At 41.6% G+C, this 24,033-nt stretch overlaps 12 protein-coding genes across 12 annotated transcripts; 7 read left to right on the plus strand and 5 right to left on the minus strand.

Moving 5' to 3' along the window:
• Positions 1–187: 187 nt before the first annotated feature.
• On the minus strand, positions 188–1,339 carry FOA43_003285 (uncharacterized protein; the record flags this gene model as incomplete). Its single annotated transcript, XM_038923536.1, has 1 exon — positions 188–1,339. One exon carries the CDS (start codon positions 1,337–1,339, stop codon positions 188–190), a length of 1,152 nt encoding a protein of 383 aa, XP_038779464.1.
• Positions 1,340–1,631: 292 nt separating this feature from the next.
• Positions 1,632–2,339, plus strand: FOA43_003286 (uncharacterized protein; the record flags this gene model as incomplete). The annotated part of the gene is made up of 1 exon (XM_038923537.1): positions 1,632–2,339. One exon carries the CDS (start codon positions 1,632–1,634, stop codon positions 2,337–2,339), a length of 708 nt encoding a protein of 235 aa, XP_038779465.1.
• Positions 2,340–2,404: 65 nt separating this feature from the next.
• FOA43_003287 (uncharacterized protein) lies at positions 2,405–4,572 on the minus strand (the record flags this gene model as incomplete). Its single annotated transcript, XM_038923538.1, has 3 exons — positions 2,405–4,139; positions 4,332–4,338; positions 4,566–4,572. 3 exons carry the CDS (start codon positions 4,570–4,572, stop codon positions 2,405–2,407), a joined length of 1,749 nt encoding a protein of 582 aa, XP_038779466.1.
• A 50-nt stretch (positions 4,573–4,622) lies between these two features.
• Positions 4,623–5,801, minus strand: FOA43_003288 (uncharacterized protein; the record flags this gene model as incomplete). Its single annotated transcript, XM_038923539.1, has 1 exon — positions 4,623–5,801. The coding sequence occupies one exon, from the start codon at positions 5,799–5,801 to the stop codon at positions 4,623–4,625; it is 1,179 nt and encodes a 392-aa protein (XP_038779467.1).
• Positions 5,802–5,961: 160 nt separating this feature from the next.
• FOA43_003289 (uncharacterized protein) lies at positions 5,962–7,212 on the plus strand (the record flags this gene model as incomplete). The annotated part of the gene is made up of 1 exon (XM_038923540.1): positions 5,962–7,212. One exon carries the CDS (start codon positions 5,962–5,964, stop codon positions 7,210–7,212), a length of 1,251 nt encoding a protein of 416 aa, XP_038779468.1.
• A 19-nt stretch (positions 7,213–7,231) lies between these two features.
• Positions 7,232–7,876, minus strand: FOA43_003290 (uncharacterized protein; the record flags this gene model as incomplete). Its single annotated transcript, XM_038923541.1, has 1 exon — positions 7,232–7,876. The coding sequence occupies one exon, from the start codon at positions 7,874–7,876 to the stop codon at positions 7,232–7,234; it is 645 nt and encodes a 214-aa protein (XP_038779469.1).
• Positions 7,877–8,089: 213 nt separating this feature from the next.
• FOA43_003291 (uncharacterized protein) lies at positions 8,090–8,722 on the plus strand (the record flags this gene model as incomplete). Its single annotated transcript, XM_038923542.1, has 1 exon — positions 8,090–8,722. The coding sequence occupies one exon, from the start codon at positions 8,090–8,092 to the stop codon at positions 8,720–8,722; it is 633 nt and encodes a 210-aa protein (XP_038779470.1).
• Positions 8,723–8,946: 224 nt separating this feature from the next.
• FOA43_003292 (uncharacterized protein) lies at positions 8,947–10,434 on the plus strand (the record flags this gene model as incomplete). The annotated part of the gene is made up of 2 exons (XM_038923543.1): positions 8,947–8,954; positions 9,528–10,434. The coding sequence occupies 2 exons, from the start codon at positions 8,947–8,949 to the stop codon at positions 10,432–10,434; spliced, it is 915 nt and encodes a 304-aa protein (XP_038779471.1).
• A 551-nt stretch (positions 10,435–10,985) lies between these two features.
• CHC1 (Clathrin heavy chain) lies at positions 10,986–15,989 on the plus strand (the record flags this gene model as incomplete). The annotated part of the gene is made up of 1 exon (XM_038923544.1): positions 10,986–15,989. One exon carries the CDS (start codon positions 10,986–10,988, stop codon positions 15,987–15,989), a length of 5,004 nt encoding a protein of 1,667 aa, XP_038779472.1.
• A 95-nt stretch (positions 15,990–16,084) lies between these two features.
• FOA43_003294 (uncharacterized protein) lies at positions 16,085–17,257 on the minus strand (the record flags this gene model as incomplete). Its single annotated transcript, XM_038923545.1, has 1 exon — positions 16,085–17,257. One exon carries the CDS (start codon positions 17,255–17,257, stop codon positions 16,085–16,087), a length of 1,173 nt encoding a protein of 390 aa, XP_038779473.1.
• Positions 17,258–17,629: 372 nt separating this feature from the next.
• FOA43_003295 (uncharacterized protein) lies at positions 17,630–20,131 on the plus strand (the record flags this gene model as incomplete). Its single annotated transcript, XM_038923546.1, has 1 exon — positions 17,630–20,131. The coding sequence occupies one exon, from the start codon at positions 17,630–17,632 to the stop codon at positions 20,129–20,131; it is 2,502 nt and encodes an 833-aa protein (XP_038779474.1).
• Positions 20,132–21,047: 916 nt separating this feature from the next.
• Positions 21,048–22,673, plus strand: FOA43_003296 (uncharacterized protein; the record flags this gene model as incomplete). The annotated part of the gene is made up of 1 exon (XM_038923547.1): positions 21,048–22,673. One exon carries the CDS (start codon positions 21,048–21,050, stop codon positions 22,671–22,673), a length of 1,626 nt encoding a protein of 541 aa, XP_038779475.1.
• Between the last annotated feature and the right edge of the window lie 1,360 nt (positions 22,674–24,033).

The following is a 24,033-nucleotide window of genomic DNA, read 5'->3' on the forward strand; positions in this document are numbered from 1 at the left end:
CTAATTATTTAATGCACTTCACATACAATACAAAGTTTGATAATTACGAATAATTGTTATTAAAACGAAAAGAAAAACAAACAGCTATCGATAAAAATAAGCATACAGTATACAGCAGCGAGCGTATTATCGTGTATTCAAATGCAAAAGGAGCACGGAGTATCTTCTACAAGAAGAACTCGTTAAATTAATCAAATGTCTTCTTAGAGCCCTTGAAATGGACAGGAACAGAGTTGGCACCAGAAGCAGCAGGACGTCTTTCTCTTCCTCCATCTCTACCTCCATCTCTTCCTCCCCACGAACCTCTTTCTCTACCACCTCTGCCACCTCTACCACCTCTACTAGATCTTCCGAAAGAAGAATTTCCTTGAGGTTTTGGAGTAGAGTAATCAAGTCTGATGGCTCTTCCGTTGATGTTTTCACCATTCAACTTCTCCATAGCTCCCTTAGCCTCTTCAGCAGAACCGAATTGGACGTAAGCGAAACCTCTTGGATCTTCAGTGCCTGGGTGAGTTGGAATTCTGATACCAACAACACTACCAACGGCTTCGAAGGCACCTCTGACATCGTCATAAGTAGCCTCGAAAGAAAGATTACCAACAAACAAGGTATCGGATGGCTCAGAAGGAGCATCACCATATCTCTTGGCTCTGTCATTAGCTCTGTCGTTTGAAGAGCCATTTCTTGGTCTGGATGTGGCCATATCGAGATTGACGGCTCTACCATCAATTTCACTACCTTGCAAGTCTTGGATGGCCTTCTCTGCATGCTCCTTATCGTCGAAGTCGACGTAACCGAAACCTTTCGATCTTCCAGTACTTCTGTCAGTCAGAACTCTGGCACTCACAACACCTTCACATTTAGTCTCAAAGAATTCCTTCAAGGCATCATCCTCAACATTCCACGACAATCTTCCAACGAAAACGGTGGCTGGCTCAGAATCATCTGAAGACTTGGCCTTAACCTTCTTGGTAGCAGGTTCGGCTTCTTCGTCATCAGACTTACGTTTCTTAGAGTCAGTGGACTCAGTGTCTTCCTTGTCAGATTCACTGTCAGAAGCAGACTCAGACTCAGAGGTTTCCTTTTTCTCGGCGACCTTCTCAGCCTCAGACTCGGAATCAGACTTATCAGATTCAGACTCAGACTCAGACTCAGACTCAGATTTCACTGACTCTGGTTTTGAATCAGACTCGGATTCAGACTCACTACTAGAGTCGCTTTCCGATTCACTGCTGGACTCTTCCTTCTTCTCTTTAAGCTCCTTAGCGGCCTTCTCTTCGACCTTCTTCTCACCCTTCTTCGACTTGTTTGATCTCTTCAATTCAGACTTCTTAGACATATTTTTAATTCGATATAATCTTAAAGAAACTAAAAGAGATTCTAGTAACCAGAGAGATAGAAACTACTCGGACGAAAAATTATCTAAAAAATAGCTGAAAAATTTCAAAAAATTTCAAAAATTTTCTAATAAATTTTTTTCTCATCTTCCTTTTTGGGACGAAAATTTTTCATTATATTTTAGTATCGGAATTATTTCTTTTCTTTCCTTGAAGGGGAAGAGACAAGAAGAGCCTTTGAACCCAAACTAAGCCTATCGAATCAACGTTATTTAACTTGGTTTTTCAGTTAGTATGGATTTTACTTCTATAGTTGTTCCGGGGCAGCCGATAGTTCCAATTCTTTCAAAGAAAAAGCAGGCAAAGTATCTCGCCGGTCGTAATTGCCGTATAGAGACCATCACGTATAATGGTACAGAGATGCCTTCGATAGTGTCGTCAGTTGTTGGTAAAGTCAAAGTCATCAGCAAGGACGAGGACAAGAGTCTGCAGAATTTTACAGTAAATGTGGTTTCCAAGCACGATCCAGAGTATGTGCACGATGACGATGACATTGGAGTGAAATATGCGTCAAACACTCCAATGTTGGACGATATCGTTCTAGCAAAAGTCACCAAGATCACCAATAGCAGAGTGCATGTTGAAATTCTCAGCATAGATACTCAAACAGGAAATGAAGAGGAGTTGATGATGTCTAGTTTGATTACCAATGAAAACGGAGAGAACTTCAGAGGTATTATCAGATCCTTAGATATAAGATCAACAGAAAGAGACAAAGTGAAGACATGGGAATGCTTTCAGCCGGGTGATATTGTACGTGCAGAGGTGATCTCCCTTGGAGATGGGATTAACTACTATTTGAGTACATCCAAGAACAACTTAGGTGTTGTTCTTGCCAGATCGGCAACTGGTGGCGAACTGATGTATGCATTGGATTGGGAGACGATGGTGGTGCCGAATACGGGTGAATTAGAGAAGAGAAAGTGTGCCAAGCCGTTCTGAGCAGGCATTGCGTGTAATATAGTGTAATATATTGGAATAGATTAAAAACAAATATAAAGGATTGCTCACGACTCTTTCGAGCAATCTCTACCAAACATGGCCACCTTGACCCAATCAGTAACAACAAGAATCTTGTTTTTCATGCCCAAAAGCATCGAAACGTAGGCAGTTCTCCAGAATAAGAAAGTCAAACTACCACCTAGAGCCACAGTAGACCAAGAACCCCACGACAAATCAGCAACGGCTCTATCAGAACCGATGTAGGCAAGGGAACCTTGGTGTCTGTACTTGAATGGAAGCATACCCTGCTTGACTCTTTCAATCTTAGAAGCATACTTCTCCATCTTTTCAGGCTCCTTGACCTGAATGAACTCATAGTCATCAAGTTTGGACAACTTGTTGAAGTAATCAGCTAAGAAGTGACCCTCTTGATATGCTACCTGAGCTGTCGGTGGGTTTGTGGTGAAAGTACAATCACCGAGAGCAAATATGTAGTCATCACCATCCAGTTTCAAGTAATCATCGACCAATAAACCTCTACGAGCAGTCTGCTGTTCAAGAATCTTGGAGGCTAAAAGCTTAGTGATGGGCCTCTGTGCGTTACCACCAGCCCAAACAAGAGTACCATAAGGAATGACAACGTCATCTTTACTACCGTCTGCATTTTTAAGGGAACAATAGACGTTCCTATCGTCGACCTTCGTAACCATAGTGTTAGTTCTCAAATGAACACCTTGTTCTTTGAAAACATTTTTGGTGTACTTGATCAATCTTGGATGAAAGGAGGCTAAAACGTTAGGCATGGCCTCGATTAAAGTAACCTGAAGCTCCTTTTCAATATCGGGAATAAACTTCTTCAAGTCCTGATCAATGAAATCTTTGACTTCAGCAGCCAACTCAACACCGGTTGGACCACCACCACAGACGACAAAGTTCATCAATCTGGCTCTCTCCGCAGATTCAATAGGAAGTAACCTAGCAGCCTCGATGGAGTTGAATAACTTCTGTCTGATGGCAGTAGCATCATTAGATTCCTTCAAATACGAAGCATTCTCTGGAATACCGGGAATACCAAATGTGTTAACAGTAGCACCAACTGAATAGACCAAATAGTCGTAGCTAATAGTGGAACGAATTGGCTCATGATTGTTGATGAAAGCGTCACCAACGGAGAACCTTTGCGAGGTATGCTCTAGCTGGATGCATCTGGCCTTTGGATCAATGTCAATGGCTTCGGCTTCCATGTACCGAACTTCACCCGGAGTACCTCTGGCAATAGTTCTGACGGCATCACAGATGGATCTAACATCTATAGTTCCAGAAGGAACAGAAGGAAGCAAAGGAGTGAACAAGAAATAGTTTCTAGGAGAGACAATGGTAACGTTGTATTGAGTGGTGTCCAACTTACTGAGGAACGAAATTGCACCCCAACCGGAACCCAAAATCACAATGTTCTTCTTCCTATTACCGTTTTCCTTCAACTCTGATTGAGGAACTTGATCCCCAGGGTTGGACTCCTTATAAACCTCCCATGTTAACCAACCCCAAAAGGCAACGACAGAAAGAACTGAAGCTTTGAAGAATAAGTTGAACCAACCGCGTTTACGAGCTTTCTTGACGACGACCGGTTTAATCTCCTCAAAGTTTGGCTGAGATGTAGAGAATAATCTGGAAGAGCGACTAGCCACTGGAGTCAACAAAGTCATTGGAGTCATTGAAGCCATGGAAGCCAATGTCATCCGAACAATTGGCATATGGATCCCCAAGGGAACGTTCCTTGCACCAGTACGGAGCGCAATTCTGGCAAGCATATCGATAAGCCAATAAACGTGTAACAAGACAGGAAGAAGAAAAGTTAACTCACGTGTGGCGAATTATCGCTATTAAAAAAAACTATTTATTGAAAAGACTTTGACTTCTTAGATCTCGTCAAGTAAACTGAGTTGAATATGGCAAAAACAAATAATACGAACAATGCAGCTTATTTCTTACATGCGGGCTACAATGAAAATTGGTTGTGCACGTCCGAACATCTTCTGTGGAGCAATGGCAACGGCGAGAAGAATGAAGCATCTAGGAGACGACTCCCTGTAGACTCTTTCTATTGGCCTACCTCTGAAAAATTTAAAAATTTTGATAGCTCGGACTTCCATTGATAATTCACTATGCACTGTAATGCCTTGCAATGATTGGCTGCGAGGTGAATGAATTTAATAAAGTCCGAACCAGCCATAATTAGTTATTCCGAAATCATCCGGAAGATCTCCGTTGGAAGCCCTTGTATTATATAGCATCTTCCTTGAGTAAGCGTTGATCAATCATAATTCGTTGCCGAGTAGAAGTGGGTTGTTCAGTAACCAATGATTCAGCAGAGGAGTCCAAAGATTTTGCAATATCGAGTTGGCAAAACTTATTTGGTTCCTTTGGTTCTTGTGGTTCCTGAGGTTCCTTTGGTTCCTTTGGTACCTCTGATTCCTTGCCCCTTCCTTCTTGAGTGGCTCTTGTCGCCAATTCCACTATCTGGCTAGTGTTTAATTGATGCCCGGTGCTCTCATTTTGAGCAATAAACTCATTAATCACATCCTGAGCATCGATATTTTCAGCGTTAAGCTTGCGTTTTCTGCTGTGTTTCTTCCAGTTGTAAGGATAATGATGCTTATGATTATAACTCATCTGAATCATCCCAGTCAATAGATCATAATTCAAAGTGATCTTGGATGCACACTCCTCTGTCTTTAACCTATTTATCACCCGCCTCTTATGGTGACTCCTGGATTCTCGTCGATGAAGCTTATCTTGAGAACATACAAACATCCACGTAATCTTCTTCGCTCTATTGGATTGTTGAAGTAAAGGGCGATGATGATCTCGAACCGTGAATCTAAATCCAGTTAACATCTGTAATGGTGAAATGTAGTGATCCACCAACTTCTTACTGATTCTTTCGACGATCTCGTCGTTCAATTCACCCACCTTATATCTAGGAAATAGTACTTCATCGGTATAGTTTCGATAGTTATGTTCAAACAAATCCATCGTAGCATTGGTGGCCACCTTCTGCTGATACTTGCCCCAATCATCAATCAAATTAGGTAGTCTGGAAGGAGATCGAAGCTTTCGTTTCATTACTCTTCTCTTCATACGACAGTTCACGCATGTATGATACTTGTGCAACATCTCTTCCGTCTCCTTAACTCGCTTAACTCTGCACCGTGAGCATTTGACTACTAGTATTGGCTCGATGAGTTCTCCAGAGTCTTTGGCCTCAATCGCACTAGTGCTATCTAAATTTGACGATTTCGAAGGCTCTCCTTGTATGAGTTGGGCAAAATAATTCGGACTCTTCAACTCTTGAATGTTTTCCTGTACAGTCACCGATGTAGTGGCAGCAACTGCAGCAGCCACAGCAGCCTCAGCAGCCGCAACATCCAAGTTTTTATCAAGCCTCTGAGGATCTGCCATTGATTACACGAAAGAACAATGACAGCTGACATGGCGAGAGAATCCGTTGAACATCGCGAAGATAAAAAAAAAAGGAGAATTAACAAAGGCAGATAGATATTTCGATGAGCCCTTCCGATTGTGTTTCTTCTGTCTAGAAACTTCGGCACATACAAACGGCATGCCGGAAACAAAAAGGAGCTCTAATAAAGCAACGGATGAAGATTATGAGGATGAACTAAATGCGGATGTAGAGTTTATTGAGGATGATGACGAGGAGGAAGTTGTGGATGACGACGAACCAGATCCTGTGGATGATGATTATGAGGAGGTAGATGTTGAGAGGGAGGGGGAGGTAGGCGAAGTTGAAGACATGGACACGGAGGAGCCCGAGGAGCCTGAAGAGGCCGAGGAACCCGAGGAACATGAGGAACCTGAGGAGTTAGAGGGAGGTGACATGGAAAGCATAGATGAAATAGAAGATGTGGATGACGCAGAAGTGGATGATGCAGAAGATACGGACGAATCAGTCGATATTGAAGAGGAAAGAGAATCGGAAATGGAATCAGTCTCTGCCGAACCAGAAGAACCGGCTTCATCCTCACCTGTACCTCAAGACGAAGATATAGATCTTGAAGCACCTCTTATTGAAGACGACGAAGAAGACGAAGCGGCCACAGATTCAGGAACGAAAACTAAACAAGCTAATGTGTCTGTCAAAAAAGAAACTGATGGGCAGCTGTCAGTAAAGTTCAAGTTTAAGTTTATGGATGAAGTTCAGAAACGGCAGTTCAACGAACTGACGTCGTCTCCGTCAAGCTCTAGAACTACAAGCCGTGAAAATTCTCCATCAGTGAGAAGAACGAGGCATAATAGAGTTAACTACAAGGAGGATGATCTCGGAGAGGAAGAAGAAGAGGGAATAAATAATATAGATGAAGAAGAGGAAGAAGATGAGTACTCTGAGCAAAAAAAGAAGCCAGATCCATCCAGGATGACAGAAAGACAAAGGGATAAATACTTTGGTACACCTACATCAGAGGAGCCAGAGCTGCCTCCTATCAAGAAGAACAATATCAAATCAAAAGAACTTTTATCATTATATGATGAACCTTTAAAGAAGGCGAAAATTCTTACAGAGGAAGAAATCCAATTAAGAAGAGTGGAACAAGCTAGAAAGAGAAAGAATTTCAGCATCAGGAAGTTAGAAGCAGAGAAAAGAGACACATTGAACAAATTATTGATGAAGAGAGCAGATAAAGTGAGGGATCTCAATAAGTTGACAGGAAAAGAATATGGAGACGAGGAAGAGAACCAGGATATAAAGAGAAGACCACAGATCAAACACAATGCGTTGTTTCGATGGGATTCCAAGACAGTCACTCTTGATGGAGAGAAAACCAACCGGCAACTTTACTCGTGGAATATATAGGGCTTTTATGTATAATAAATCAATTGACTTTCATCTTAGTTCCCTCTGCTTTCTTGACCTCTCTCTCAAAACGCCTGATGAAAAAGACACCCTCGATCATACATAGGAAGCAGGCAACCATTCTTTTCGGAACTGGAACTCTGTGAGCAGCCAACTGAGGATTGAGAGTCATTGCAGTCTCCGTACTGTGGGTGACACAAAGGGTATTGATAATCCAACGAGCCACCTGATTGAAGGTCACAGCTCTGTTGAGAGAAAGACCAAATTGATTTACAAGTAAGTCAACGGTTGTTCCTGGAGCAAAGGCCAAAAAGACAAGCAACATAAAGGCAACCCAATAGGCAAGTTCAAGAGGTTTACTGGCAAGAGGAATGGTGGTGATCTTATAGGCGGAGAATCCCCTTTTATCAGCAGCCTGTTCGAACATACTGAGCACAACATCCTCAAAATCATCATAGGATTTCACCGACTGTAGAAATTCAATCTTCTTTGACTTTCTGTTAGGTTCTGAACCGTAACTGATCGTCAAACTTTTCAAGTCGATTTTTGCCACCTTCGGAGAACCGAGTTCTGATTTGGAAAGTTTTCCGTACACGACTAACAAATCTTCAAGATTATGTTGATGGCCATGATTCAAATGATCGATGATACTTTGAGTAGACATGGTGAATGGAATGCAGTTGACTTACAGTGAAAGAAGAAATACTGTCGAAGAAATGCTGTCGAAGAAACACCGTCGAAGAAATACCGTCGAAGAAATGAAGAAACGGAAAAAATCCCGTGTCAAGCTCCGCTGAGAAGCGGCTTTATTATTTTCAAGGTCCACTTAAATGTCGCTGACCACTTACTTACTTCATTTTGGTGGTGGGAAAACTCTATGGCCAAACAAGCTCTTGTCACTACAGGTGCTACAGTGACATTTAGTAAGTTAATCGAATTTTCACTTGCCACTGAATATGTGGCAGAGTTGATGGATCTAGGATATACAGACTACGTTGTTCAGTATGGGAAATCCGAGGGTGCAAAACAGTTGGTTGTGGGTCTATTGGAGAAGATCAAGAGGAAATTCGAATTGGGGTCGAATAGGGAATTACAAGAGGAGGAGAACGGACAATTGAATTTGACCGTTATACACGAGTCAAACAAACTTCACATTAGATGCATACGGTACGACAAAGACATTGCATCGAAGTATACGGCCGAATCGAATTTAGTGATATCGCACGCAGGAACGGGATCAATTTTAGATTCCGTCAGACTGGGCAAAAAATTAATAGTGCTGATTAACGATTCATTAAAGGACAATCATCAATTGGAGATAGCGCAAGCTTTTGAGGAACTTAACGTGTTAAAGGTGGCTAAAGGGAACCTTAAAGAATTTGTACAGTTGACCAAGAAAATGGAAAATTGCCAATTTGAAAAATTAGCTCAACCCAAGGGATGGATTTTGGAGGAAGTGCTACACAGTATTTGGAATCAGGGTCAAGATAACCACCGTTTAAGTAAGTAGAAATTGCTTTAATTAGGAGTTAGTAAATACTGGCAATTAACTGCCGAAAGTTCTAAACTACCCCATAACTATAGTAACAAATAGAGCAAACGATTGAATAAGCCAAGCCGGGTTGCCATTTATAGCGTAAAGGAAAACAAAAAAGAAAGACAAAAAAAAGAAGAACAAAAAGAAAGCATCGTTCTTGGGGTACTTCGGAAGCACCACGCACAGGAAACCATCTGATGATACTGTCACCTTCCACCGGACCGCTGGAAAAGTCAATGCAACTACCTACACCTTTGATTTAGCTTACAACCTAACATCTTCTTTACTAAGGCGAGAATAGGAACCCGGTAGTTACCAGCAAGAATATAAAATACTCTTACCTCCTATGGTCCAATTCGAATCCGTTTCGGCCCCCACTAAAAAAACCTTCTAATATTAGAAAAATATGCTCGAGGCATTACAGGAAACAGAAACACCAGAGGAATCAGAAGCCACCGAAGCCGAAAAAAAAAAAAACCTCAACAGCCTCGACAAAAATCGTCATTACATAACCCCTTTCGGAAAATGCTTCACTTTTGTGGATGGATCTGATTTGAGACTTCTTTTAATAGAACCCCCATCAAGCATTCTCATCTCAGCAGCGAATATTTCGTGCGGAATTTCGCCTCGTTCACGACAATTTTGGAAAGCGTATAAATATGAGACATCATTCCATACTTGGATTTTATCAAGTCAACTTTTAATTTTACTTTTATTCTTATCCTTGTTCTTGTTTTTGTTAGTCGAGTTATCTTTATATTATCGAAATGCAATTCAGAAACTTAGGTGTTGCTTTAGTTTTGGCTACTTCTGCCATTGCTTCTTATGTTCCTTCCGAGGCATGGTCGACTCTTACGCCTGACCAGACCTTGAGTGGTGCTACTACTGACTACGATACCACATTTGGTATTGTCGTCAATGCAATTTCAACATCATCTTCTGCTACTACTACTGCTGCTAACCAGAAGAGAGATGTTGCTTCTCAGGTTGGTGATGGACAGGTTCAGGCTACCACTTCTGCTAAAGCCACTGCTAGTAAGGTTACTGTTGCCTCGCAAATTAGCGATGGTCAGATCCAGGCTACATCTGCTACTAAGGCAGGTGTTGTTTCTCAGATTGGCGATGGTCAGATTCAGGCTACATCTGCTACTAAGGCAGGTGTTGTTTCTCAGATTGGTGATGGCCAGATTCAGGCCACTACTGCTACTAAGGCAGGTGTTGTTTCGCAGATTGGTGATGGTCAGATTCAAGCCACTACGAAGACTACTAATGGTGCTTCCCAGATTGGTGATGGCCAGGTTCAGGCTACCACTGGTGCTTCTGAGATATCTGATGGTCAGGTCGAAGCAACCGGCTCTGCCGATTCCACTGGTGTCAACTTAGAATCTTGCAAGTCCGATGGCTCTTTGGCTATGACTTTAAATGCTGGTATATTAACTGATAGCAAGGGCAGAATTGGCTCTATTGTTGCTAATGATCAGTTCCAGTTCGACGGCCCACCTCCTCAGGCTGGTGCCATCTATGCTGCTGGATGGGGTATTTCTTCTGAAGGAAACTTGGCAATTGGTAACACAACAACATTCTATCAATGCTTGTCTGGAACTTTCTACAACTTGTATGACAAGTCTATTGGAAGTCAATGTCATCCTGTCAACCTAGAGGTTGTCGATCTTGTCGAATGTTAAATTGCTAGTTAGAGATGATATAATTTATCTTTCTAGAGCATCGTCATGGTGACTGAGATTTTCCAGTCAACCCCTTTCTTCTTCATGTCCGTTCTCAGCTACACGTCGGTAACTGGATTTACTGCATCAGGGGGCTAAAATAATAACCCTATATATTTTTGTTAATAATAAACCTCTAAGTGATAATTTAACCAAGTCTCTATCTAACTAGTTCAACCATATGGTTCAGCCATATTTTATGTTGTTAATTTTTATTCGATTATGTAATCTTAGCTCTAATTTTTTTTTCTCGCGCACTCAATCGGAGAAACAGGGGAAGGGGGGGAGGGACGAAAAGAAAGTCAACGATAGAATTTGTTAGCCCCGTTTTCTCTCCATTCGCTCACACTTTCTTCGTATATAGTCGGCATTTGCACTATAACGGGACATTTGACCACTCAATTTACTTTGAACTGCCTTTAAGACGCTCTAGTACAATTGCAGATATCAATTTCAGTCCCCTTTCTCAGTTGCAATCCCCTTCTTCATCTAACAAACGAAAGACAACAAAAATGTCCGATAACCCTCCTATTGACCTCATTGACGTGTGCCAACTGCAGTCCTTGGGCATCAACCCGGCCAGTTTTAACTTTATGTGCACTACCCTTCAATCTGACCACTATGTGTGCTGCCGTGAAACTTCTGACACGAAGAACACAGTTGCCATTGTTGACTTGAAGAACAACAACCAACTAACTCGCAAGAGTATGAGCGCAGATTCGGTTATTATGAATCCTTCCGATTTCATTATAGCCCTTCGTGCGAATGGCACTACGTTGCAGGTTTTCAACCTTGGCACTAAACAGAGACTCAAATCCAATGTGATGCACGAGCCTGTCATCTTTTGGCAGTGGCTTAACGACAAAGAGATTGGCCTTGTGAGCGCAAACCACATCTATCTTTGGAATGTGCTGGATGGTACCGAAAATGGTCCTGTTCAGTTGACTGCTCGTCATGTTTCCTTGGCCAGTTGCCAACTGACCCAGATGGTTAGCAACTATGACTCCTCATGGTTTGCCCTTTGTGGCATTGCTCAGGAGAACAACCGTGTTGTTGGCCATATTCAGTTGTATTCCAAGGAAAGAAACATCTCACAACCAATTGAAGGTCACGTGTGCTGCTTTGGTAAATTCCGTCAGCAGAGTGCCGCCGCTGATACTCAGGTATTTGCATGCGCTTCCCGTACTGCCACCGGTGGCACTTTGCACTTGCTTGAGATTGAACATCAGCCCAATGCTCCTGCTTATCAGAAAAAGAGTGTTGAAATCTTCTTTCCATCGGAAATTGCCAACGATTTCCCTGTGTCAATTCAGGTTTCTGACAAATACGGTGTTGTCTACATTCTCACAAAGTTTGGCTTCATACATTTATACGATCTAGAGAGTGGCAAGAAGATATTCCTCAACAGAATTTCTTCAGATCCAATATTTACTGCTGCCAAATTCAATGACGGTCGCGGACTAATTACCGTCAACCGTGCAGGTGCCGTTCTGGCTGTGGAAATTGCAACCGATCGTATTGTTCCATACATTCTTTCCAACTTGGCTGATGTTGACTTGGCTCTAAGCTTGGCTTCCAGAGCTGGCTTGCCCGGTGCAGAGACCTTGTTTACTCAGCAATTCAACCAGTCGTTGGCCACCGGTGACTATCAAGCAGCTGTCAAAATTGCAGCATCTTCTGCTCAACTAAGAACTCCTGATACTATCAACAGATTAAAGGCATTATCCGCCCAACCGGGTCAACCGGCTCCAATCTTGCAGTATTTGGTGTTCTTACTTGATCGTGGCTCGCTTAACAAGTTTGAATCTTTAGAGTTAGTTAGACCCTTAGTCCAACAGAACCGTGCTGATACTTTGGAAAAATACTTGAAAGAAGATAAGTTGACTTGCTCAGAGGAAATGGGTGACCTTGTCAAGTCTTCCAGTATTCCTCTTGCATTGGCTGTGTACTACAAGGCCAATTCTTCCTCGAAAGTGGTTAATTGTCTTGCCGAATTAGGACAGACCGACAAGATTTTACCTTTCTGTGAGAAGGTTGACTTTCATCCGAACTACACTGCTCTTATTCAGAGCATTTTGCGTGTTAACCCTGATAAGGCTGCCGAGTTTTCTACTCAGCTATTGGTTTCTCAACCTGATTTGAAGATCGAGCAGATTGCTGACATTTTCTTTTCTCAGAATTACATTCAGCAAGGTACTGCCTTTTTACTTGACGCCCTTAAAGATGATAAGCCTGCTCAGGGCGAGTTGCAAACACGTCTTCTTCAAGTCAATTTGCTCAACGCCCCTCAAGTAGCTGATGCTATTTTGGGCAACAATATGTTCTCTCACTACGATAGACCAACAATAGCTGCTTTGTGTGAGAAAGCTAACTTAAATCAACGTGCTCTCGAATTATACGATGATACTAAGGATATCAAGCGTGTTATTACGCAGCATGGCGCAGAAATTCCGGCTGACTGGCTTGTTGCATACTTCGGTAAGCTTAGTGTTGAACAGACGATTGCCTGTTTGCGCTCTATGCTCGCCAGTAAGAACAAGACTCAGAACCTACAAACTGTCATTCAGGTTGCCACAAAGTATTCTGACTTGGTAAGTGCTCCAACTTTGATCAAGATTTTTGAAGAGTACGATTGTACTGAAGGATTGTACTACTACTTGGCATCGATTGTTAACACAACACAGGATTCCGATGTTGTTCTTAAGTACATTCAATCTGCCGCCAAGATGGGACAGACAAAAGAGATTGAGCGTGTGGTTAGAGACAATAACGTTTACAATGGTGAAAAAGTAAAGAACTTTTTGAAGGATGCCAATTTGGAAGATCAATTGCCGTTGATAATTGTTTGTGATCGTTATGATTATGTCCATGACTTGATTCTCTATCTTTACAAGAACAAGTACTTCAAATTTATTGAGGTTTACGCTCAGCAGGTCAATCCATCAAAAACTCCCCAGGTAGTTGCCGCCTTACTTGACGTTGACTGTGATGAAAACATCGTCAAGACATTACTTTTGTCTGTAGTTGGCCGTGTTCCAATTGGTGAGCTCTGCGACGAAGTGGAAAAGCGTAACAGACTAAAGATTCTCTTACCATTTTTAGAAGCTTCCTTGCAGCAGGGTGTTACTGACGGGGCTGTCTATGATACCCTAGCAAAGATCTACATCGACTCCAACAATAATCCTGAGAAGTTTTTGAAAGAGAATGATCAGTATAACACATTAGTCGTCGGTAAGTACTGTGAGAAGAGAGATCCATCTTTGGCATACATTGCTTATGAAAAGGGCCAAAACGATGCTGAATTGGTTCAGATCACCAACGAAAATGCTATGTACAAGTATCAAGCTCGCTATGTGCTCAATAGATGTGACGCCCAATTATGGGCCATCGTGTTATCTGATGATAATCAGCACAGACGTCAACTTATCGATCAAATCGTTGGTACTGCTATCCCAGAATTGGAAGATCCTCAACCAGTGTCTATAGCCGTTAAGGCATTCATGGACAATGGTTTGACTAACGAGTTGGTTGAATTACTCGAGAAGATCATCATCGAACCTTCTCCATTCAACGACAATCCATCCCTTCAAGCTCTTCTGATTTTGACTGCGATTAAAGTTGATCCATCCAGGGTCATGGGATACGTTGAGAAGATCGATGCCTATGATCCAGAAGAAGTGGCACCTCTTTGTATTGAGAATAATCTTTATGAAGAAGCATTTGCCATTTATGATAAGTTTGAAAAGTATCCTGAAGCAATGCACGTTCTCACGGATGATATTATGTCGTTGGACCGCGCTAGCGATTATTCTGAGAAGCTCGATAAACCTCAAATTTGGTCTCAGCTTGGAGCCGCTCAGCTTAATGGTTTACGTGTTTCGGAGGCTATCGAATCTTACCTGAAAGCTCAGGATCCATCCAACTTTGAGCAAGTTATTGATATTGCAGAACATGCCGGTAAGGAGGAATCACTTGTTCCATATTTGAAGATGGCTCGTGAGACTTTGCAGGAACCTGTCGTGGATGGTGCACTTATTAATGCTTATGCTACCTTGGACAACCTTGATGGCATGGGGAAGTTCTTGCAGTTATCTAATGTTGCAGATTTGGAAACAATTGGTGACAAGCTATATGACGCCGCAAACTACCAGGCCGCCAAATTGATCTACTCTAATATTTCCAACTACGCTAAGTTGGCTTCCACTTTGGTCTATCTCAACGATTATCAAGGTGCAGTTGACTGTGCACGTAAAGCTTCTAATGTCGGTGTGTGGAAGCAAGTTAATCAGGCATGTCTTGACAATAAAGAATTTCGCCTTGCACAAATATGTGGCCTCAATTTGATTGTTCATGCTGAGGAATTGGACGAGTTGGTAACTCAATATGAATACAACGGATATTTCAGCCAGTTAATCTCATTGTTTGAAAATGGTTTGGCTCTAGAAAGAGCACACATGGGTATGTTCACCGAGTTGGCTATTCTTTACACAAAGTACCAACCGGAGAAGACCATGGAACACTTAAAATTGTTCTGGTCTCGTATCAATATGCCTAAGGTGATCGAAGCTTGTGATGAGGCCCATCTCTGGCCAGAGTTGGTTTTCCTTTACAAGCATTATGACGAGTGGGATAATGCTGCGCTTACGATGATGGATCATTCAGAATGTGCATTTGATCATGCTTCCTTCAAGGAAATTATTGTCAAAGTTTCGAACTTGGAAATTTACTTCAAGGCTATAAACTTCTACACAAATTTCCATCCTTCTTTATTGAATGACTTGCTTGCCGCACTTGTTTTGCGCTTGGACTTGCCTCGTGTTGTGAGAATCTTCCAAAAATCAGATAACTTGCCATTGATCAAGCCATTTATTATTTCGATACTTGACAAGAATAACTCTATTGTTAATCAGGCTTACCATGACCTATTGATTGAGGAAGAGGATTACAAATCCCTTCAGTCTGTCATTGAAGCTCACGATAAATTCGATCAAATCGGCCTAGCTGAAAGATTGGAAAAACATGACCTTATATTTTTCAGAAAGATTGCTGCCATAATTTACCGTAAAAACAAGAAATGGAACAAGGCAATCACTCTATTGAAAACAGACAAACTGTGGTCCGAGGCAATCGAGACTGCTGCCATGTCCGAACAATCAAAGGTCGCTACAGAGTTGTTAGAATACTTTGTGGAAACTGGCAACCGTGAATGTACGATTGCCACGTTGTACTCTTGCTACTCGTTGGTAAACTATGACAAGGTTATGGAACTCTCGTGGCTTTACACTCTTGGAGACTTGATCAAGCCATACGAGATTTCAGTTGCCAAGGAGACTCAGACCAAGATCGCCGAACTTTATAGCGACTTGAAAGATAGAGAGTCTAAGAAAGAAGATGACGAGGATGAAGAGTCTAACGCTCCTCATAGGTTGCTTATTACCAATGGTACAGGAATTCCTACCGGTGCATCTCTTAACTACAATCCAACGGGTGCAGGATTTGGTAATGGCGGTTTCTAGAGACTGTGAATAAGGCTGTCTTTATGTGTTGCTTGTTGTATTGTTTTTGTCTTTATTTTTGTTTGTTTCTTTAAGAATACATTTGTCCGTATATATTACATGTGGAACTCCCCACTGGAGTCTTTCAAGATGTATCCGAGTTCAGTAACAATACAATCGATGTTCTTATGAGGAGTAACGTCAAAGGAGGGATTCCATACGTGAATACCCCGAGGTGCTATTCTCACTTTAGTCAACTTGACATGGTCCGTAGTAGGATCGATAGCAAAGTCTCCCGAAGCTTTTTCAATTTCACCTCCTCTCACCTCGCATAACTCTCTTTCTGGTCGCTGCTCAATGACTATCTCGTCTCCGATTGAGTGGGAATTATCAATGGTGGTAGTAGGAGCAGCAGCAATAAAGTTTACAGAAGGATACAAGGAAGCAATCAATGAAAGTTGGAAAGTGCCGATCTTATTGGCCAAATCACCGTTTTTCACAATCCTATCGGCGCCAACAATAATGAACTTGACAGGAGCAGGGTCTCGCAAGCCTCTAGAAGTGGCCTTACCTTGAGAACATAGAGTTTCAACTAAGAAGCTTGCCATACTATCAGTAATCAAAGTGAATGGTATTTTTTCATACTTGAGTTCATAAGCACTTAGTCTGGATCCTTGATTGTAGGGACGGGTTTCGCAGGCATAGACATGGGACATTTGAAAGGCTCCATTACCAGCATCCAATCTGGCCCTTTCATGAAGAGATCTGACGATACCTAAAGCAGTGCCATGACCAGAAGTAGCCAAAGAGCCCGTGTTGCAGATAGTCATGACAGCAAAATCTCCATGAAAGTTTTCACTTTCCAATTCATCGTAAATGTACTTCACACCATTTTTGCCGATACTAAGATTGGCCTGTAAGTCGTCTTTATATAAGTTACTACTGAAGGTAAGAATACAATTGAAAAGCGAGCTCAAATCGTTCAGCTTCTCCGCATTAACAATACTCCGAATCTTCTCACAACCATTAGCCAAATTTACAGCTGTAGGCCTTGATTCAACCAATGATTTTAATCTTTCCATAAACCTATGTTCAAACATAGCCCTATTTTCTAAGTTATAACCTAATAGTTCGGCCTCACCTTTATTGATAGCCCTATCCAACTCAACCACTACAGAGAAACATCCAACAAGCATAATTGCAGGAGCTCCCCTGGTGTACATACCTTTAATTGCATCGAAGCCAGAAAATTGGCATCCCTCACCAGGTGCCATGGAATCTATATCCATATACTCGCTTTGGTAAGGGATTAGTAGTTGATTGAGTATATTCAATTTGATGGGTGAAGATGAAAATCTGATAGCTTGCAAAGACATTTCAATTGATGAGAGCAAGCGAAACCTGCAAGCTCTAACAAAGGAAATCTCCAGCCAACTCAAACCAACATACCATTGAACTGGTATTATATTCATTTATACAATTGCAGAATAGTCCCGTCGATCATCTATCTATCGGCTCATTTCCTGGCGCGGCAAATTCAGTTAATCTCAGCGCCCTGAAAAGTAGAGGACCATTAAAACAAACAAAATGGCGAAAGAAAAAGAGTTGACCCGACTACAACTCCGGCCACTTCAGCTTCCAGTACCTGAATTATCTTTGTTATGCCAAAGGAAGCTCCCCGTGTATCACAGGATCTGCTTCAGAGCAGTGACAATTCGGCTGGAGGTTCATCTCCTACGGGAGCCACTTCTTCCGGTGGAGCAGTCATTCCGCCGTACCCCCTTATAGACACTTTTGCTACTCTCACCATCTTGATGGTTCTCCCCAGTTGGCTCAGTGTACTATTCTTACTTTTTTACATCCTTTTAGGTAGCCCCAAGTTCTTCGAGTCTTCCATATCTTTGCTTTTTAAGCATAGGCTTTTGGGATTGCATTCCACTCTTCCTAATTCTTCCGAGGATCATTCTGTCACATATTTTCTCTCATGGTTCTCCTTTGATTCCCTTCTAGTAGGAACCATCCTACTGGTGAATCCTTCCATTTTGGAGTACACCAAATTATTGGCCAAGGCTTTCTTGGCTGCTCGTCTCACTTCCACTAGACATCGTCAAGTCCTTGATGCTATAGTATCCTGTGTTTTGCTCTTGTTTGTCGAACGATTCATTCAGTATTTGATCAAGTTTATCCAATTGGGTGATCTTCATCTTGCACTACCATTCATTTTACATTCATCCCTAACTTCCTCACAAGATCAACTTCAACAGCCAAAACTTCAAGACCAGTCGGAGAGCTACAAAAACACTCATCCATCGTCTGCACTTACGGATTTATTAGGATCAACATATATAGGGTCGCATAGAAATCCTCTCAAGCTATTGGTATATCACCTTTCTTTCTCTAATATCGAGAGTGCTTCCCGTATAGTTTTTGGATTTGACTACTTTGTCGAATTCTTCTACTCTACCTTGGCTGTTTATACCATATTGCATAGGATCAGCCCTTTTCTATCAAAAGTTGTCTTTTACAACAGTATCTCGAAATCTCTTGATAACATTACTACCGTCGCAATACCAAAACGTCGTCGTGCTCACTCAAGGCTTGGCTCTTCCGGAACTTCGTCTACAAGTTTAAAGAGTTTGAATGTTCATTCAAGATTACCCTCCTTATCTGGTATTCATCATTACGAGAAGAAAGTAAAAGCAAACTCGACAGTTGTCGAGACCATAAATGTTCCCAGAGATGTTTCCAAATCAGTATTACCATCTCTTCTCCTACAGGATAACTATTCGACCGCAGCGGAGCAAGCGTTTTCTCTGGGAGACTCTCAATTACCAAATTCTGACGCTGAACATACTTTCGACGGTAATACATCTACCACAAATACTTCAGATACTCCCGCCTCTTTTCCTCTAGACAAACAAATGGGAATAATGAATGATATTTCCTCTTCAAGTCTGGTTGTGGCCCAGAATTTTGAGAATTATTGCCGGGTAGCTTTGTTTCCGTTACTTTTTCCCATTTTGAATAATAATCTGACTCCTACAAAGGGCAAATTGAACCCATATCTTGAAAAAAAGATCAAATATATGGGTGTCAGAGTCCAACAGCCATTATGGGTATTTGTTAATGCTGCACGAACCATGTTTGGCAGAAAAGATCTATACTCGGGCGATTATTATCAGCATAACGCTGTTGTTGCAGCCGATCCCGCGGTAGAGGACTATGTTAGATCCTCTAACGGTTCTCCGCAATGCTTTGTTTGGTATACTGGGGAAACTGCTGTGGCATTTGAATTAAGAAACATCAGCCTTGACCAGTTGTTAGTCAGGGTCAACGGTATTATCTGGGAGCATGTATCATCGGCTGGATTATACGGCCGAGAATTGGTCATGGTAAATGGATTAAGTCCATTATCACAATACGATATTGACTTCATCAAGATATTGGATAATGGAGAGTTGAGACATTTCGCTGCAACAACAGTTAGTACTGTTCACAAGAATCGCACTTTGACGGAATCCAAACCTTCAACTCCTCTTGCAACTTTACAGGAGTCCGTCGTGACTACTCAGAATGCCATTGATCGTGAGAAGGCAAAATTGAAGAAGTTGAAGAATGATTGGCGAAAAAGATCTACTGCCTTGAAATCTGAAATCGAAAACTTGAATAATAGATCAAACATGGCTGACGAGAGCCGTAATTATAAAAAGGTCGAGTCTTTACGTCAAGCGGTTGCCAAATTGGATATCGAAGTGTCGAATCTATCAAAAAGGTTTGAAGAGATATATGCTCAGCAGACGGAAGTTGATGAGAAATATTTGGACGAGAAGAGAACTTATGACTCTGAATTAAGATGTCACAAATCTTTTCAGGAAGAACACGATGAGAAGATTAAGGACCACGAAAAGAAGATTAAAGACTTGACCTTGGAGAAGAAGCAACTTCTTCAGAAGAAAGATAAGTTGAATCAAAAGAAGAACAGAATTCAAAAAGACATAGAGGATATGGAGACGGAAATCGAGGAGTTAAAGAAGAAGGAAATTATCTGGCGACAGACTCAGAGAAAGGAGAGAAGTGACAAAAGAGAGCAGAAGTACCTACTTTTGATGTCGGACATCAACAAGTACGAAAAACGTGAGGGATTGAAAAACGTGAAGGATTGAATCAACTTATAAGATCTGAAGCATAGAAAAAAGCCATCTCAGATCAAACTATAGTGATTGGGAAGCAAGCTGTTAGCTTTTAGCTATTCACAACTCAACATTCACCCGGACATTGAAAACTGACCGAGAAAATGCTTGTATTTGTCCTCTACGGAATTCGTTATATCTACGTAACTGCTTCTTCAACTCGAGTTGAATTTCGGCTGACAAACCTCCTCGTTCAATGGCTCAAATGAATGCGAAGGAGAAACCATTGACTTTTACGAGGGATCTCGAACTTCAGGTGGAAGGCACGTGGCGGTTGAGCAACTCATTGGAGCGATAACCACTTTGTCCAACAACAAGTATTTGATAAAAACCATAAATCATTCTATGGTTAGGAAAAAAGATTTACCGTCAAGAGGTAGTCATGGACCTATATATATATGTTTGACAACGTGGGGGATGACATTAGACACATGAAATCCTCATGTGTGGCAGCTAAGTCATCATTGCAGCCTGTGATCGTGCAGGAAATCCTGTATTTTTCTCCCCCTTTATCTCGTGGCTTGCGCGGTGTTTTCTGAATTCCGTTTCTGTCGCCCGGAAGGTCTTTAGTTAGGGTGAACTAAGTACAATAGGCCTCCGTCAAATGTGGGGACTTTTACTTCACACATTTCCAGACATTGGTGAAATAAGAACAATAGGCAATTCATCAAATGTGGGGGCATTTTCTACCCACATTTCTAGACAAAGAGTCCCTATGTCAACGGCAATTTGATACAGCGAAAAATAGACAATAACTCATGGTCATAGGTGGCATTTCCCCTTTAGGCTGCAGATATGCCCTTCAAAATTATAAGATTTCAGGTATAAACAGGGTACTTTCTGCTCAAAGTTGTGGATAATATTTGAGTTCTATCAGAGATTATTCAAAATGTCGGAAGAGCTTAATATACAAGAACAGGGTTCTGAGTCGTCTTCACTAGTAGGCGAGACCTCTGAAAAGGAGAACATTTTAAGTAATGATGCTCCTGCAGCTAAGGATAGTCAGATTCCCAAAGAAGAGCACGGGTCTTACTTAGCTCTCACTATCATTACTTTCTTGATATCTTTTGGCGCTTTTATCTACGGCTGGGATAGTGGTACTATTTCTGGAATTGTCAACACCCCAGACTATCTAGAAAGATTTGGCCAGTGGAGTGATTCAGATAAGGACTACTATCTATCGGAGGTTAGGATGGGTTTAATTGTCTCGATCTTTAACATGGGTGCTACTTTTGGTGGTGTGACCCTCGGAAGGTTAGGAGACATGTGGGGAAGACGTGAGGGTATTTTGTTCAGCACCTGCATCTACATCGTTGGTACCGTTATCCAGATTGCCGCAAATCACTCTTGGGTCCAGTATTTCGTTGGCAGAATCTTAACTGGACTTTCTGTTGGATGTAATTGTGTCTTATGTCCTATGTATATTTCCGAGTTGGCACCGATGGATATAAGAGGAACGATGGTCACAGTTTATCAGTTAATGCAATCTGCTGGTCTTTTCTTGGGTTACTGTGCATGTTATGGCAGTAACAAGAACTACATTGATTCTCGTTCGTGGAGAATTCCTTTAGGATTGTGCTTTGCTTTTGCTTTGCTTCTTATCTGTGGCTTGATATTTGCTCCAGAGTCCCCACGTTTCTTGGTGAAGAATAATCGTATTGATAGAGCCAAGCACTCTCTTTCGAGAGTTACCAGAGTTCCTGACGCTTCTCCTTTGATCCAAAGGGAAATTGACGCTTTGTTGGAGGGTGTCGAAGCGGAAGAGCTTGCAGGTAACTCTTCTTGGAAAGAGTTGGTTACAGGTAGGCCTAAGATCTTCTACAGAGTTGTTATGGGTGTTATATTACAAGCATTGCTACAATTGACTGGTGCCAATTATTTCTTCTATTACTCGAACACTGTGTTTGCTTCGGTTGCTCTAGATAACAGTTACGTGACATCCATTATTATTGGTGTTGTTTTCTTTGGCTCAACATTTGTGCCTCTATATACCATGGATCATTTTGGAAGAAGAGTGACTTTGCTTGTTGGTTCCGCAGCATTGGCAATATGCTTGCTTGTCTTTGCCACCATCGGAGTCAAGGCCCTTTATCCACATGAATACGGTGTTGATCCTAAAAAGTCAGTGGGTGGTGGAATGATTTTCCTAGTTTGTCTTTACATGTTCTTCTTCTCAATAAGTTGGGGACCTGGCCCTTACGTTGTTGTGTCAGAGTCGTATCCTATGCGTATTAGAGCTAAGGGTATGGCCATTGCTTCCATGGGTAATTGGTTATGGGGATTCTTGATTGGTTTCTTTACTCCATTTATTGCTGGTGCCATTCACTTCGCTTATGGTTATGTTTTCTTTGGATGTATGGTTTTTGGATTCATCTTCATCTTCACTTGTGTGCCAGAAACTAAAGGATTGGCGTTGGAGGACGTTGACGAGTTGTATAGAAAGCTTAAGCCTGGGTTTGCCTGGAGGAAGATAGAGATTGAAGGGCATGACGGTGAAAAAAAGAATGATGCATAGAGTCAAGAGTGAGTTTTGCGGTTTGTTGTGTTTGTCGTGACGATTTGAGGTTGGAACCGTATTTCTTTTACTAATATTTCTCAAGATTTTAAATATATGTTATGCCTTTAATTGTTATTTCTTAGTTCTTCCCGGAGATCGCACCATGTTGAGTAGTTGATCAAATAAGTAGTACTGCAATTTTTTAGCACTGAGAGATGATTCTCCGGATCTCGACATATATTGTTGGCGAGCTAAGTTAAAAAATATGTGCTTGTCGTTTTCTTCCATCTGTAACTTCACTAATAGTTTATACTTTGAAACTTGATTCTTCAGCACCATTCCAAACATTCCATAATGCATTGAATCATAATTATGGAAGCCGGGTGCAGAGACCCTGGAATTTGAGAATCCCTACGAGGGACATTTAAATTTCTATTAGTCGTGGCCGCGTGAACAAGATCTGGGATTGAGCTATATATATTCTTTTCTATTCTAAGCCCAGTGATGCCCACGAGGTTCAGCAATAGGCTTTTAAGAAGGGTCACTTCGACCAATAGTACCTCATTCAAAAGGGCATTGATAAAGGCAACGGATATTGAGCAAAGTCCTGTATTCTGTAATCCCGCAAAATGGATTAGTCGTCCGTCGCTGATCTCAGAAAAGAGTAGGATTGACAGCTACAAGAGCTTGAAATCAAGCCCTTTCACCGCCACTTTAGATTCCCCACCAAGAATGGCATACTTCTCAAGACTAGTCGTTCCCCGTTCTTTGCTGGTGCCAATGCAATTAACTAAGAATAACGTTGTTACAGATCAATCCTTTCAGTACATATTGGCACCGTTGATCGAGCATAAGAAAAAAGATACGGATCCTATACTTTACTATCCCAAAGATCTCCAATTATTTTGCAACGTATCCAGGAAACATGGTGATGGGGATGCTTTTAGATTGTCCAAAATGTACTTTCTGGCGGGAGGTGAGTTCGGATTGATGGAAAACGAGCAGATTGGATGGCTTTTCAAAACCACCAAAGTAGTCGACCTTATTTGTTATACAAAACTTGTTGACGCTTTTGACAAAATGAGGACGGCATCAACCTCTTTTAAGAGTTCCACTTTAGACGATAATAATGCCACAGTTATTTGCTTTAGCGAAGCTGACACCCTATTTTCCTATACCGACCAGCACGCCGTATTCAATCTGAAAAGCATTCTCAGTGACAGGAAGGAACTCTACAACAAGATCCTTGACTATTTCAAACCTTCTGGATCTTTCATTGCGTTGATACCAGATGACATATCTAGCTCATTTCTCACTCATCTTTATGAATACTCAGTGCTACACTCGTCTCCCGTTCAATAAGCAAATATTTTCTAAG

The sequence above is a fragment of the Brettanomyces nanus genome, chromosome 4 (genome assembly GCF_011074865.1).
Source record: "Brettanomyces nanus chromosome 4, complete sequence".
Lineage (NCBI taxonomy): Eukaryota > Fungi > Ascomycota > Pichiomycetes > Pichiales > Pichiaceae > Brettanomyces > Brettanomyces nanus.